The sequence below is a fragment of the Lipophrys pholis genome (assembly GCF_963383615.2).
Source record: "Lipophrys pholis genome assembly, chromosome: 6".
In the NCBI taxonomy this organism is placed as follows: Eukaryota; Metazoa; Chordata; class Actinopteri; order Blenniiformes; family Blenniidae; genus Lipophrys; species Lipophrys pholis.
Window position 1 is genome coordinate 25,902,990 of NC_137629.1, and position 15,381 is coordinate 25,918,370.

Below are 15,381 nucleotides of genomic sequence, written 5' to 3' on the forward strand. Positions count from 1 at the left end.
AAAGCCCCTCGATAGAGAGAAACAAGAGTTTGCGTCATTGTTATTGACAGCTGTCGATGGAGGAGATCCACAAAGGTCCGGGACAATGCAAATTCATATCACGGTGTTAGATGCAAATGATAATGCTCCTGTTTTTACACAAAACGTTTACAAAGCAAGTGTCAAAGAGGACTCTGTCAAAGGAACACTGATTACTAAAGTGAGTGCCTCGGATACAGACAAAGGCTCAAATGGAGAAATGAATTATGTTATAGTAAATAGTATGCGAGGAATATCTAAATTATTCCATGTCACTGAAGACGGGAGCCTTATACTAAATGGCCCTATTGATTATGAAAAAGCAAAAAAATATGAAATTGATATTGAGGCTGTGGATCGCGGAGGTCTTTCTGATTCTAGTAAAGTAATTATCGATGTGGGTGATATTAATGACAACAGTCCGGTTATTAATATAATTTCATCATCAAATACGATCGGTGAGGATTCACGTCTGAGTACCGTGGTCGCTGTAATGAGCGTAAATGATCCCGACTCGGGCATAAATGGAAAAGTTAAATGTGCGATTAACAGAAATATACCATTTTCGATTACTTCTACTTCAAGTAATTTTCATAGCATCGTGACCGACAGTGATCTAGACCGAGAAAGAACCTCTGAATATAATATCACTGTAACCTGCTCTGATGAGGGAGTGCCCTCCCTCTCCAGCAGCGTCACTCTCACCATACAGATCTCTGATGTAAATGATAACGCACCTGTCTTTGAGAAGAGCTCCTATGAGGCATACATCGTAGAAAACAACACACCAGGTGTCTCTATATTCACAGTAAAAGCCAGAGACACTGACTGGAACCAGAATGCCCGTGTTTCTTACATCCTGGAGGACTCATCTGTTAACGGAGTGCCAGTCTCCTCATATGTGTCCGTCAGTGCAGATAGTGGAGTCATCCATGCAGTACGCTCGTTTGACTACGAACAGATCAAAGATTTCCTGTTTCGTGTAAAAGCTCAGGATGGAGGCTCTCCTCCACTCAGCAGCAACGTGACAGTAAAAATCCAGATCCAGGACCAGAACGACAACCCCCCTCAGGTCCTGTATCCAGTGCAGACTGGTGGCTCTGTGGTGGCTGAGATGGTGCCTCGTTCAGCAGATGTGGGCTATCTGGTGACAAAAGTGGTGGCTGTTGATGTGGACTCTGGACAGAATGCCTGGCTCTCATATAAACTACAGAAAGCCACAGACAGGGCGCTGTTTGAAGTTGGTTTACAGAATGGAGAAATCAGAACTATCCGCCAGGTGAATGATAAAGATGCAGTGAAACAAAGACTGGCTGTTATAGTGGAGGACAACGGACAGCCCTCTCGTTCAGCTACAGTCATTGTGAACGTTGCGGTGGCGGACAGCTTCCCTGAAGTGATGTCAGAGTTCACCGACCTGATCCACGACAAGGAGTACAATGACAACCTGACTTTTTACTTAGTGTTGGCTCTGGCTGTAGTTTCCTTCCTGTTCATCACCTGTGTGGTGGTGATTATATCAGTGAAAATCTACAGATGGAGACAGTCTCGCATCCTGTATCACTCCAACCTGCCTGTGATTCCATATTATCCACCACGATACTCAGACACTTTGGGGACAGGAACTCTCCAACATGTGTACAATTACGAGGTGTGCAGGACGACTGACTCCAGAAAGAGTGACTGTAAGTTCGGCAGAGCTGGTAGTCAGAACGTGCTGATAATGGACCCCAGTTCAACAGGGACGATGCAGCGGATACAAAGTGAGAAGAGCATCCTGGATGAACCTGACTCTCCCATCGAGGTTAGATTATGATCTTTCTTTTTTTTTAACGAATTAGTTATTTTATATTTCAGCGTTAGAATTTTAAATGCCTTCAGCTTCAGAACCCTGGACAGCGAAGATAATGGCACTGCTTTCCACTGCAGTTGTATTTTTCTTTACATTTTTCTTTCTCTTTTTAAGAGCAAGTGTGTTTCATTATGTATTGATTTGTCGATGAATTTGTCATTTGTTAGTGTTTTTTATTACGCATAGGATAATAACTATGTTCTTTCGATTGAAAAAGTTATTGAATCCTATGGTATTATCTTCAGCTGCCATTGAAGTAATACCAGGGTTTTATTCCGATTTTGCCTTGCAATTTCTTGTTTTGAACTCGGTGGGCCGCTGTCGACCAGCTCCACTGAGTTTAAATTGATATTTAAACGGGGACGTCTTCTGAGGTCTCACATGAGCGAGGAGATTCTCTGCACACCGCTTCGTCGACAGTAACCGAAATAGAAAACACGGAATGCCTTGTTGGAATATTTTTTTTTTCCTGTTGAAAAGGAGAACTGCTTTTCTGTTGCATTTGCATCGGAATCACTGACTGGAAAACGAGGAGATAACATTATTTTTGTTCAACGGATGTGCTCGGTAGAACAATGAAACGGCAAGTAGTGTTGTTTTTGTCGGTCTTCTGTCTGCAGTCAGCGCTCAGCCAGGTCAGCTACTCCATTCCCGAGGAAATGGCAAAAGGCTCTCTGGTTGGTAACATAGCTCAGGACTTAGGATTGGATGTTAGACGATTGCTGGCTGGAAAAGCTCGCATCCATACAGGAGACAATGCGGAGTACATTCAGCTCAACAGAGAAAAGGGACTGCTCGTTATCAAAGAGAAGATAGACCGTGAAGCTCTCTGTGCGCAGACGACACCCTGTGCTTTGCATTTTCAGATCGCAGTGGAAAATCCCATCGAAATATTCCCAGTTACCGTCGAAATCACAGATATTAACGACAACGCCCCTGTATTCAAAAAGGAAGAAAGGAGGTTTGAAATTAGCGAGTCGGCAGTTGTCGGCTCTAAATTCATGCTAGAAAAAGCGATCGATCCAGATATAGGACTTAATGGTCTTCAAAGCTATACACTAAAGCCCAATGATAATTTTATTCTCAAACTACACAGCCAATCTGATGGTGGCAAAAAAGTAGAAATGATTTTACAAAAGCCCCTCGATAGAGAGAAGCAGGAGTTTGCGTCATTGTTATTGACAGCTGTCGATGGAGGAGATCCACGAAGGTCCGGGACAATGCAAATTCATATTACAGTGTTGGATGCAAATGATAATGCTCCTGTTTTTACAAAAAACGTTTACAAAGCAAGTGTCAAAGAGGACTCTGTCAAAGGAAAACTGATTACTAAAGTGAGTGCCTCCGATGCAGACAAAGGCTCGAATGGAGAGATTAGTTATGTTGTTGGTAGTAGTGATGCAATCAATCCAAATTTATTTCTTATTAATGAAGATGGGAGCCTTCTACTAAATGGCCCAATTGATTATGAAAGAATCAAAAAATATGAAATTGATATTGAGGCTGTGGATCACGGAGGTCTTTCTGATTCTAGTAAAGTAATTGTAGATGTGGGTGATATTAATGACAACAGTCCGGTTATTAATATAATTTCATCATCAAATACGATCGGTGAGGATTCACGTCTGAGCACCGTGGTCGCTGTAATGAGCGTAAATGATCCCGACTCGGACGAAAATGGAAAAGTTAAATGTGCTATTAACAGAAATATACCATTTTCGATTACTTGTACTTCAAGTAATTTTTATAGCATCGTGACAGACAGTGATTTAGACCGAGAAAGAACCTCTGAGTATAATATCACAGTAACCTGCTCTGATGAGGGAGTGCCCTCCCTCTCCAGCAGCGTCACTCTCACCTTACAGATCTCTGATGTAAATGATAACGCACCTGTCTTTGAGAAGAGCTCATATGAGGCATACATCGTAGAAAACAACTCACCAGGTCTCTCTATATTCACAGTAAAAGCTAAAGACACTGACTGGAACCAGAATGCTCGTGTTTCTTACTTACTGGAGGACTCCTCTGTTAACGGAGTGCCAGTCTCCTCTTATGTGTCCGTCAGTGCAGATAGTGGAGTCATCCATGCAGTACGCTCGTTTGACTACGAACAGATCAAAGATTTTATGTTCCGTGTTAGAGCACAGGATGGAGGATCTCCTCCACTCAGCAGCAATGTGACAGTAAAAATCCAGATCCAGGACCAGAACGACAACCCCCCTCAGGTCCTGTACCCAGTGCAGACTGGTGGCTCTGTGGTGGCTGAGATGGTGCCTCGTTCAGCAGATGTGGGCTATCTGGTGACAAAAGTGGTGGCTGTTGATGTGGACTCTGGACAGAATGCCTGGCTCTCATATAAACTACAGAAAGCCACAGACAGAGCGCTGTTTGAAGTGGGCTTACAGAATGGAGAAATCAGAACTATCCGCCAGGTGAATGATAAAGATGCAGTGAAACAGAGACTGGCCGTTATAGTGGAGGACAACGGACAGCCCTCTCGTTCAGCTACAGTCATTGTGAACGTTGCGGTGGCGGACAGCTTCCCTGAAGTGATGTCAGAGTTCACCGACCTGATCCACGACAAGGAGTACAATGACAACCTGACTTTTTACTTAGTGTTGGCTCTGGCTGTAGTTTCCTTCCTGTTCATCACCTGTGTGGTGGTGATTATATCAGTGAAAATCTACAGATGGAGACAGTCTCGCATCCTGTATCACTCCAACCTGCCTGTGATTCCATATTATCCACCACGTTACTCAGATACTTTGGGGACAGGAACTCTCCAACATGTGTACAATTACGAGGTGTGCAGGACGACTGACTCCAGAAAGAGTGACTGTAAGTTCGGCAGAGCTGGAAGTCAGAACGTGCTGATAATGGACCCCAGTTCAACAGGGACGATGCAGCGGATTCAAAGTGAGAAGAGCATCCTGGATGAACCTGACTCTCCCATCGAGGTTAGACAATTTTTTTTTTTTTTTTTTTAACGAATTAGTTATTTTATATTTCAGCGTTAGAATTATAAATGCATTCAGCTTCAGCACCTTGGACAGCGAAGACACTGGCACTGCTTTCCACTGCAGTTGTATTTTTATTTACAACATTTTTCTTTCTCTTTTTAAGAGCAAGTGTGTTTCATTATGTATTGATTTGTCATTTGTTAGTGTCTTTTATTACGCATAGGAAAATAACTTTGTTCTTGTGATTTAAAAACTTATTTAATCCTATGGTATTTTCTTCAGCTGCCATTGAAGTAATACCAGGGTTTTATTCCGATTTTGCCTTGCAATTTCTTGTTTTGAACTCGGTGGGCCGCTGTCGACCAGCTCCAATGAGTTTATATTGATATTTAAACGGGGACATCTTCTGAGCTCTCACATGAGCGAGGAGATTTTCTGCACACCGCTTCGTCGACAGTAACCGAAATAGAAAACACGGAATGCATTGTTGGAATGGTTTTTTTTTTCCTGTTGAAAAGGAGAACTGCTTTTCTGTTGTATTTGCATTGGAATTACTGACTGGAAAACGAGGAGATAACTTTTTTTTTGTACAACGGATGTGCTCGGTAGAACAATGAAACGGCAAGTAGTGTTGTTTTTGTCGGTCCTCTGTCTGCAGTCAGCGCTCAGCCAGGTCAGCTACTCCATTCCCGAGGAAATGGCAAAAGGTTCTCTGGTTGGTAACATAGCTCAGGACTTAGGGTTGGATGTTAAACGATTGCTGGCTGGAAAAGCTCGCATCCATACAGGAGACAATGCGGAGTACATTCAGCTCAACAGAGAAAAGGGACTGCTCGTTATCAAAGAGAAGATAGACCGTGAAGCTCTCTGTGCGCAGACGACACCCTGTGCTTTACATTTTCAGATCGCAGTGGAAAACCCCATCGAAATATTCCCAGTTACCGTCGAAATCACAGATATTAACGACAACGCCCCTGTATTCGAAAAAGATGAGAGGAGGTTTGAAATTAGCGAGTCGGCAGTTGTCGGCTCAAAATTCTTGCTCGAAAAAGCGATAGATCCAGATATAGGACTTAATGGTCTTCAAAGCTATACACTAAAGCCCAATGATCATTTTGTTCTAAAAATGCACAGTCAGTCTGATGTTAGAAAAAAAGTAGAAATGATTTTACAAAAAACCCTCGATAGAGAGAAACAAGAGTTTGCGTCATTGTTATTGACAGCTGTCGATGGAGGAGATCCACAAAGGTCCGGGACAATGCAAATTCATATCACGGTGTTAGATGTTAATGATAATGCTCCTGTTTTTACAAAAAACGTTTACAAAGCAAGTGTCAAAGAGGACTCTGTCAAAGGAACACTGATTACTAAAGTGAGTGCTTCAGATGCAGACAAAGACTCAAATGGAGAGATTAGTTATGTTATTGGTAGTAGTGTTGCAATCATTCAAAATTTATTTCTCGTTACTGAAGACGGGAGCCTTATACTAAATGGCCCCATTGATTATGAAAAGTCTAAAGAATATGAAATTGATATCGAGGCTGTGGATCGCGGAGGTCTTTCTGATTCTTGTAAAGTAATTGTAGATGTGGGTGATATTAATGATAACAGTCCGGTGATTAATATAATTTCATCATCAAATACGATCGGTGAGGATTCACGTCAGAGCACCGTGGTCGCTGTAATGAGCGTAAATGATCCCGACTCTGGCGAAAATGGAAAAGTTAAATGTGCAATTAACAGAAATATACCATTTTCGATTACTTCTACTGCAAGTAATTTTTATAGCATCGTGACAGACAATGATTTAGACCGAGAAAGAACTTCTGAGTATGATATCACAGTAACCTGCTCTGATGAGGGAGTGCCCTCCCTCTCCAGCAGCGTCACTCTCACCTTACAGATCTCTGATGTAAATGATAACGCACCTGTCTTCGAGAGGAGCTCATATGAGGCCTACGTCGTAGAAAACAACCCACCAGGTCTTTCTATATTCACAGTAAAAGCTAGAGACACTGACTGGAACCAGAATGCTCGTGTTTCTTACTTACTGGAGGACTCCTCTGTTAACGGAGTCCCAGTCTCCTCATATGTTTCCGTCAGTGCAGACAGTGGAGTCATCCATGCAGTGCGCTCGTTTGACTACGAACAGATCAAAGATTTCCAGTTTCATGTTAAAGCTCAAGATGGGGGATCTCCTCCACTCAGCAGCAACGTGACAGTGAAAATCCAGATCCAGGACCAGAACGACAACCCCCCTCAGGTCCTGTACCCAGTGCAGACTGGTGGCTCTGTGGTGGCTGAGATGGTGCCTCGTTCAGCAGATGTGGGCTATCTGGTGACTAAAGTGGTGGCTGTTGATGTGGACTCTGGACAGAATGCCTGGCTCTCATATAAACTACAGAAAGCCACAGACAGAGCGCTGTTTGAAGTGGGCTTACAGAATGGAGAAATCAGAACTATCCGCCAGGTTAATGATAAAGATGCAGCCAAACAGAGACTGGCTGTTATAGTGGAGGACAACGGACAGCCCTCTCGTTCAGCTACAGTCATTGTGAACGTGGCGGTGGCGGACAGCTTCCCTGAAGTGCTGTCAGAGTTCACCGACCTGATCCACGACAAGGAGTACAATGACAACCTGACTTTTTACTTAGTGTTGGCTCTGGCTGTAGTTTCCTTCCTGTTCATCACCTGTGTGGTGGTGATTATATCAGTGAAAATCTACAGATGGAGACAGTCTCGCATCATGTATCACTCCAACCTGCCTGTGATTCCATATTATCCACCACGTTACTCGGACACTTTGGGGACAGGAACTCTCCAACATGTGTACAATTACGAGGTGTGCAGGACGACTGACTCCAGAAAGAGTGACTGTAAGTTCGGCCGAGCTGGTAGTCAGAACGTGCTGATAATGGACCCCAGTTCAACAGGGACGATACAGCGGATACAAAGTGAGAAGAGCATCCTGGATGAACCTGACTCTCCTATAGAGGTTAGAAATTTGGTACACCCTCTATTGTCTTTGCAGTTTTCAGATTTTTAAAAGACAATTCATTTTAACGTCCTTACATCTTGTATATATCAGCAATCTCGTAAGCAACATATCCATATATTTCATTTTGACAGTAAATTATTCGTGCTCAATCTCTTTTAAAAAAAATAAGTATGTTTTGTTGGGGGTTTTTTGGGGGGGGGAGATGTTGCGAAAATATAAACACGGATTGGACATGGGTTATTTATAACAAGAAGCTTTTTACTTATTCTTCCCTTCATATTTTTTTCAGCACGCCTTTTCTGCAGTTTCCCTAGATGAACTCAATGGGCCGCTATTGCCTTTTCAATCAAAGTTGTAGCATTTGCAGCAGTACCGCCTCTCTTTCTTGATGAATACCGTCAGACGCATTGTCTTTGTATTTTGGGTTGATGTAGGCTACAGCACGAGGACGACCGCCGTTTGTTTTTTCTTCATGTTAGTGAACTGCTTTTCTTCCCATTGTGTTCGATGGCCGTTCATCTTCCCAAGGAATTGTAGGACCCAGTTGTTTGTTCGCAGTGGCGTTATCTCACAATGACACGGCAAGTACTGCTGTTGATTTCAGTTCTGTGTCTCGGTGCAGTCTTTGGGCAGGTCAGTTACTCTGTTCCAGAGGAGATGGCGAAAGGCTCCGTGGTCGGTAATATAGCTCAGGATTTAGGTTTGGATGTTAAGCGACTGAGGTTAGGAAAGGCTCGTATCTATTCTGGCGATAGCACAGAGTACATCGAGCTGAACGCCGAGAGAGGAGCTCTGATCATAAAAGAGAGAATTGACAGAGAGGCTTTGTGTGGTGACACCGCACCGTGCGCTGTGCATTTCCAAATTGTTTTAGAAAACCCAATGGAGTTTTACAGTGTAACGGTTGAAATTACAGATATTAATGATAATGCGCCAACATTTGAAAAAAATGAAATCAAATTCATAATTAGCGAGTCCGCAGTCGTCGGTGCAAAATTTGACTTGGAGAGAGCCGTTGATTTAGATGTAGGAACAAACACTCTCCAAAATTATGTGCTCAAACCGAGCGACAATTTTTTACTTAAGCTCCACAACCAAGCTGACGGGACGAAGAATGTGGAAATGGTTTTGCAGAAACCTTTAGATAGAGAAAAAAACGAGTTTATCTCGTTGGTGTTGACGGCTCTGGATGGGGGAGAGCCACAGATGTCAGGAACAATGCAGATTCTGATTACAGTGTTAGACGTGAATGATAACGCACCTGTTTTCACACAACCCATATACAAAGGAACGATCACTGAAAATTCAATAAAAGGCACAATTGTCACCGCTGTGAGCGCATCTGACGCTGACCATGGATTGAATGGCAAAATAACGTATTCGATCACGAACACTTTAGATGACGTCAGACATATATTTGAAGTACATGAGGAAAGCGGTGAAGTGAGAGTGATAGGGCGTTTAGATTTTGAAAAGAAAAAACATTTTCAGATCAACATACGCGCAAGAGACAACGGAGGGCTGTCGGACTCTTGTAAAGTCATTGTCGATGTCGTTGATATAAATGATAATGAACCGATAATTAAAATAATGTCGAAGTCAACAATTATATCAGAGAACTCAGAGTCCAACACAGTCGTTACAATGATTAATGTCCAAGACCCAGACTCTGGTGAAAATGGAAAAGTTCAGTGTTTCATAAATGATAATATTCCTTTTATATTGAAATCATCATCAAACAATTTCTATAGTTTAGTGACAGGCAGTGATTTAGACCGAGAGAGATCATCAGAGTATAATATCACTGTTACCTGCTTTGATGAGGGAGTGCCCTCCCTCTCCAGCAGCGTCACTCTCACCTTACAGATCTCTGATGTAAATGATAACCCACCTGTCTTTGAGAGGAGCTCATATGAGGCCTACATAGTAGAAAACAACACACCAGGTATTTCTATATTCACAGTAAAAGCTACAGATGCTGACTGGAACCAGAATGCTCGTGTTTCTTACATCTTGGAGGACTCCTCTGTTAACGGAGTGCCAGTCTCCTCTTATGTGTCCGTCAGTGCAGATAGTGGAGTCATCCATGCAGTGCGCTCGTTTGACTACGAACAGATCAAAGATTTCCAGTTTCGTGTTAAAGCTCAGGATGGAGGCTCTCCTCCACTCAGCAGCAACGTGACAGTGAAAATCCAGATCCAGGACCAGAACGACAACCCCCCTCAGGTCCTGTACCCAGTGCAGACTGGTGGCTCTGTGGTGGCTGAGATGGTGCCTCGTTCAGCAGATGTGGGCTATCTGGTGACTAAAGTGGTGGCTGTTGATGTGGACTCTGGACAGAATGCCTGGCTCTCATATAAACTACAGAAAGCCACTGACAGGGCGCTGTTTGAAGTTGGCTTACAGAATGGAGAAATCAGAACTATCCGCCAAGTGAATGATAAAGATGCAGTGAAACAACGACTGACTGTTATAGTGGAGGACAACGGACAGCCCTCTCGTTCAGCTACAGTCATTGTGAACGTGGCGGTGGCAGACAGCTTCCCTGAAGTGCTGTCAGAGTTCACCGACCTGATCTACGACAAGGAGTACAATGACAACCTGACTTTTTACTTAGTGTTGGCTCTGGCTGTAGTTTCCTTCCTGTTCATCACCTGTGTGGTGGTGATTATATCAGTGAAAATCTACAGATGGAGACAGTCTCGCATCCTGTATCACTCCAACCTGCCTGTGATTCCATATTATCCACCACGTTACTCGGACACTTTGGGGACAGGAACTCTCCAACATGTGTACAATTACGAGGTGTGCAGGACGACTGACTCCAGAAAGAGTGACTGTAAGTTCGGCAGAGCTGGTAGTCAGAACGTGCTGATAATGGACCCAAGTTCAACAGGGACAATGCAGCGGATACAGAGTGAGAAGAGCATCCTGGATGAACCTGACTCTCCTATAGAGGTTAGAAAACTGAGAAAATTGCTTACAATGTGTTCATCGTATTTTCTACGACTTGATAACGCGCTCTATCATGCTTTCTGTCTTTTCAGCACCTCGGATAGCGATGCACTCTATTCGTTAATGTTTCTTTGGCTTAAAAACTATATTTAGTCTTTCATTTTACCTGATCTTATGACACACTTTTGTTAATTCTATGTGAACTTTATTAAATCACCGCAGTGTGGTAACAAATAGCACCGTTATTCTTAGGAAGCTAGGTCATCTTTGTTCACTGCTGTAATCATGGTCTTGATAAAGTGGTTTGGGCGTTTTAGATGCAGTTTTTTGACATGGACTCACAGCGCCGCTGTCGGCCAGATATTTTAACATTTAACAGACTCGTACACCACGCTTTTATTGTCGTGGCAGAAACCTCAGAAGCTAAACGCACCGTCTGGGATTTATAGAGAAGACGTCTTATCACTTCTCCGCTGACTGGAATACGCCAAAACCCTCCTGGTGACATATAAATTGGGAATCTGCAAGGATTTTAATGGTTCACCCTGGAAGAACATCGGACAGAACAATGAGAGGGCACGTCTTGTTGTTTTTGGTTCTTTCTCTCGACTCGGGCTTCGCACAGGTCAGCTACTCTGTTCCTGAGGAAATGTCAAAAGGGTCTCTCGTTGGAAACGTTGCAAAGGATTTTGGTTTAGACATGAAGAGACTGAAGTCGGGCAAAGCTCGTATTTTTACACCAGAGAGCGAGGATTATATTGAGCTAAACAACGACAGAGGCGTCCTCCTCATAAAAAACAGAATCGACAGAGAGGCGCTCTGCGGACAAACGACGCCCTGCGCGTTACATTTTCAGATTATTTTGGAAAATCCGATGGAGTTTTACACCGTGACTGTGGAGATTATAGATGTTAATGATAATGCACCGTCTTTCGAAAAGAACGACGTCAAATTTAAGATCAGCGAGTCCGCTGTGAACGGAGCTAAATTCATATTAGACCGAGCTGTTGATCTCGATGTCGGCTTGAACGGGTTGCAAACATATAAACTTGAACCGTCGGATAATTTTGCTGTAAAGTTGCACGATCAAGTAGATGGGACGAAAAACGTGGAAATGGTCTTAGAAAAGCCCCTCGACAGAGAAAAGCGCGAGCATCTCTCTTTAGTTCTCACGGCGGTGGATGGAGGAGAGCCGCAGATGACTGGAACAATGCAGATTCTGATCACGGTCTTAGACGCGAATGACAACGCTCCTGTTTTTACACAGCCTGTTTATAAAGCATCTGTACATGAAAATTCACCTCTCGGAACAGTTGTAATGACGGTCACTGCAACAGATGCAGATCACGGATCTAATGGTCGGATAACCTATTCAATTTCAAGTATACTGGATAATGCCCGTGGATTATTTGAAGTAAACGAGGAAACTGGTGAAATTCGTCTAAAAGGAAATGTTGATTATGAAAAGGCTCGATCCTTCCAGATAAACGTTCGTGCGAGTGATGATGGAGGACTAGTTGACTCGTGTAAAGCAATGGTTGACGTCATTGACATAAATGACAATAAACCACACATCCGTATAATGTCTAAGACTAACGTAATAACAGAGGATGCCCAACGTGGTACTGTTGTAACAATGATAAATATTAAAGATGCAGACTCGGGTGAAAACGGGAAGGTGCAATGTGCTATAAGTAATAATATTCCTTTTGTGATGAAGTCTACCACCAGTGATTTTTATAGTTTGATGACCGATAGTGATTTAGACCGAGAAACATCCTCTGAGTATAATATCACAGTAACCTGCTCTGATGAGGGAGTACCCTCCCTCTCCAGCAGCGTCACTCTCACCTTACAGATCTCTGATGTAAATGATAACGCACCTGTCTTTGAGAGGAGCTCATATGAGGCTTATATAGTAGAAAATAACACACCAGGTCTCTCTATATTTACAATAAAAGCTAAAGACACTGACTGGAACCAGAATGCTCGTGTTTCATACTTACTGGAGGACTCCTCTGTTAACGGAGTGCCAGTCTCCTCTTATGTGTCTGTCAGTGCAGATAGTGGAGTCATCCATGCAGTGCGCTCGTTTGACTACGAACAGATCAAAGATTTCCAGTTTCATGTTAAAGCTCAGGATGGAGGATCTCCTCCACTGAGCAGCAACGTGACAGTGAAAATCCAGATCCAGGACCAGAACGACAACCCCCCTCAGGTCCTGTACCCAGTGCAGACTGGTGGCTCTGTGGTGGCTGAGATGGTGCCTCGTTCAGCAGATGTGGGCTATCTGGTGACTAAAGTGGTGGCTGTTGATGTGGACTCTGGACAGAATGCCTGGCTCTCATATAAACTACAGAAAGCCACTGACAGGGCGCTGTTTGAAGTTGGTTTACAGAATGGAGAAATCAGAACTATCCGCCAGGTGAATGATAAAGATACAGTGAAACAAAGACTGGCTGTTATAGTGGAGGACAACGGACAGCCCTCTCGTTCAGCTACAGTCATTGTGAACGTGGCGGTGGCGGACAGCTTCCCTGAAGTGATGTCAGAGTTCACCGACCTGATCCACGACAAGGAGTACAATGACAACCTGACTTTTTACTTAGTGTTGGCTCTGGCCGTGGTTTCCTTCCTCTTCATCACCTGCGTGGTGGTGATTATATCAGTGAAAATCTACAGATGGAGACAGTCTCGTATCCTGTATCACTCCAACCTGCCTGTGATTCCATATTATCCACCACGTTACTCGGACACTTTGGGGACAGGAACTCTCCAACATGTGTACAATTACGAGGTGTGCAGGACGACTGACTCCAGAAAGAGTGACTGTAAGTTCGGCAGAGCTGGTAGTCAGAACGTGCTGATAATGGACCCCAGTTCAACAGGGACGATGCAGCGGATACAGAGTGAAAAGAGCATCCTGGATGAACCTGACTCTCCTATAGAGGTTAGAAATCTGTCACAGCATCTATTTACTTCAATCATTATTTCAATTGTGACTAGATATTTTAAACAACAGGCTACTGCTTTATTTAGAGGATTTCATTTGGCCTGAACAATCTTAGCACCCTGGAGAGCGCAGACCCGAATTAGTTGGTGGTTCTCCATCATATCTATCTATCTATCTATCTATCTATCTATCTATCTATCTATCTATCTATCTATCTAGCTATCTATCTATCTAGCTATCTAGCTATCTGTTTTTCTGTATATCTATTCATATTACTGTCAATATGTTTTGTTGTTGTGGTTGTTGCTGCTGTTCATTTATTCGTCTCTAGGTGCCACTGTGGGCCATTTTGGCAGTTTTTCTTTTTTTCAGAGTGAAATTGCACTCCCCTGTTTGGTGGGTGAAAATAGGTTCGTTTTTTCATCGGAACTAAACACACGGAGCCTGCGTGCAGCTCTCGACAATAAGCTTTCGGTCATATATTTTTACGCATATTGGCACCCTGGTTTTGTTTGTTTTTTGTTGCTTTTTTGGTTCGTGCAGACATTCTCCCCACCATGGCTGTTCTTTGTTGTCTGGCCGGATATAAAACATTATCATGGTTTTCGCTGCTTATCTGCATCTGCGTCGCAGGAATTGCAGTCGGTCAGGTCCGGTATTCTATTCCCGAGGAGATGACGACGGGTTCTGTTGTTGGGAATATCATTCAGGATCTCGGCTTGGATATTAAGCGACTGAAATCGGGTCGGGCTCGGATTTTTACTGAGGATGGCAGTGAGTACATTGGTCTGAATGAAGGAAAGGGCACTTTGGTTGTTGCTAAAAGAATCGACAGAGAAGAATTGTGCAAGGAAGTATCTCCCTGTTCTCTTCACTTTCAAATAATTCTTGAAAATCCAATGGAGCTTCACAGAATAGATGTCGAAATTACAGATATTAATGATAATGCCCCGGCTTTCCCCAAGAAGGAGTACAGTTTCCAGGTTAGTGAATCTGCCTCTGCAGGGGCTCGTTATTCACTGGAGAGTGCAAAAGATCCAGATGTAGAACAAAACACGATTCAAACATACAAACTTAATCCTGCAGATCATTTCAAACTGAATACGGTAGCTCGAGCTGATGGAACAAAATATATTGAAATGGTTCTTCACACGCAGCTCGACAGAGAAACGCAGGAAGAGCATAAATTATCTCTGACTGCTATTGACGGTGGTAATCCTCAGAAGTCAGGGTCTGTCAGAATAAACGTGGTCGTTTTAGATGCTAATGACAATGCCCCAGTATTCACCCAGTCACTTTATAGTGTATCTATACCAGAAAATGCAGCAAAGGGTGCTGTCATTGTAAAAGTCAGTGCGACTGATAATGACAAGGAAGCCAATGAAGAAATCGTGTATTCTTTCTCTCATCACACTGATGGAGCATCCTCCCTGTTTAACATTGATCCAAACAGCGGGGATATTACTTTAATTGGTGTTTTAGACTATGAAAAAGCAAAACAACATGAGATAGACATTAAAGCAACAGACAAAGGGGGCTTAGCAGACACAAGTAAGGTATTAATTGAGGTGATAGATCTAAATGACAATGCACCTGTCATAAGCATAATTTCTCTATCAAACCCAATACCTGAAGATTCTGCTTT

At 43.2% G+C, this 15,381-nt stretch overlaps 2 protein-coding genes across 5 annotated transcripts in view; both read left to right on the forward strand.

Annotated features, from left to right (window-relative positions):
* Positions 1-15,381, forward strand: part of LOC308110668 (protocadherin gamma-C5-like) — a gene marked incomplete at its 5' end in the record, with an annotated part of 84,748 nt that overhangs the window by 13,188 nt on the left and 56,179 nt on the right. For 2 of the 4 annotated variants that reach the window (XM_080465108.1, XM_080465109.1), the window contains one exon: positions 11,352-13,733. The exons of 1 other annotated variant lie outside the window; for it this stretch is intronic. In XM_080465108.1, coding sequence (XP_080321234.1) covers positions 11,352-13,733 — 2,382 coding nt within the window. Of the gene's footprint in view, positions 1-8,401; positions 10,787-11,351; positions 13,734-15,381 lie in introns of those variants that run through there. One more of the 4 variants, XM_080465107.1, reaches the window with a different exon arrangement.
* Positions 5,444-7,876, forward strand: LOC308110909 (protocadherin beta-16-like; the record flags this gene model as incomplete). Its single annotated transcript, XM_080465529.1, has 1 exon — positions 5,444-7,876. One exon carries the CDS (start codon positions 5,444-5,446, stop codon positions 7,874-7,876), a length of 2,433 nt encoding a protein of 810 aa, XP_080321655.1.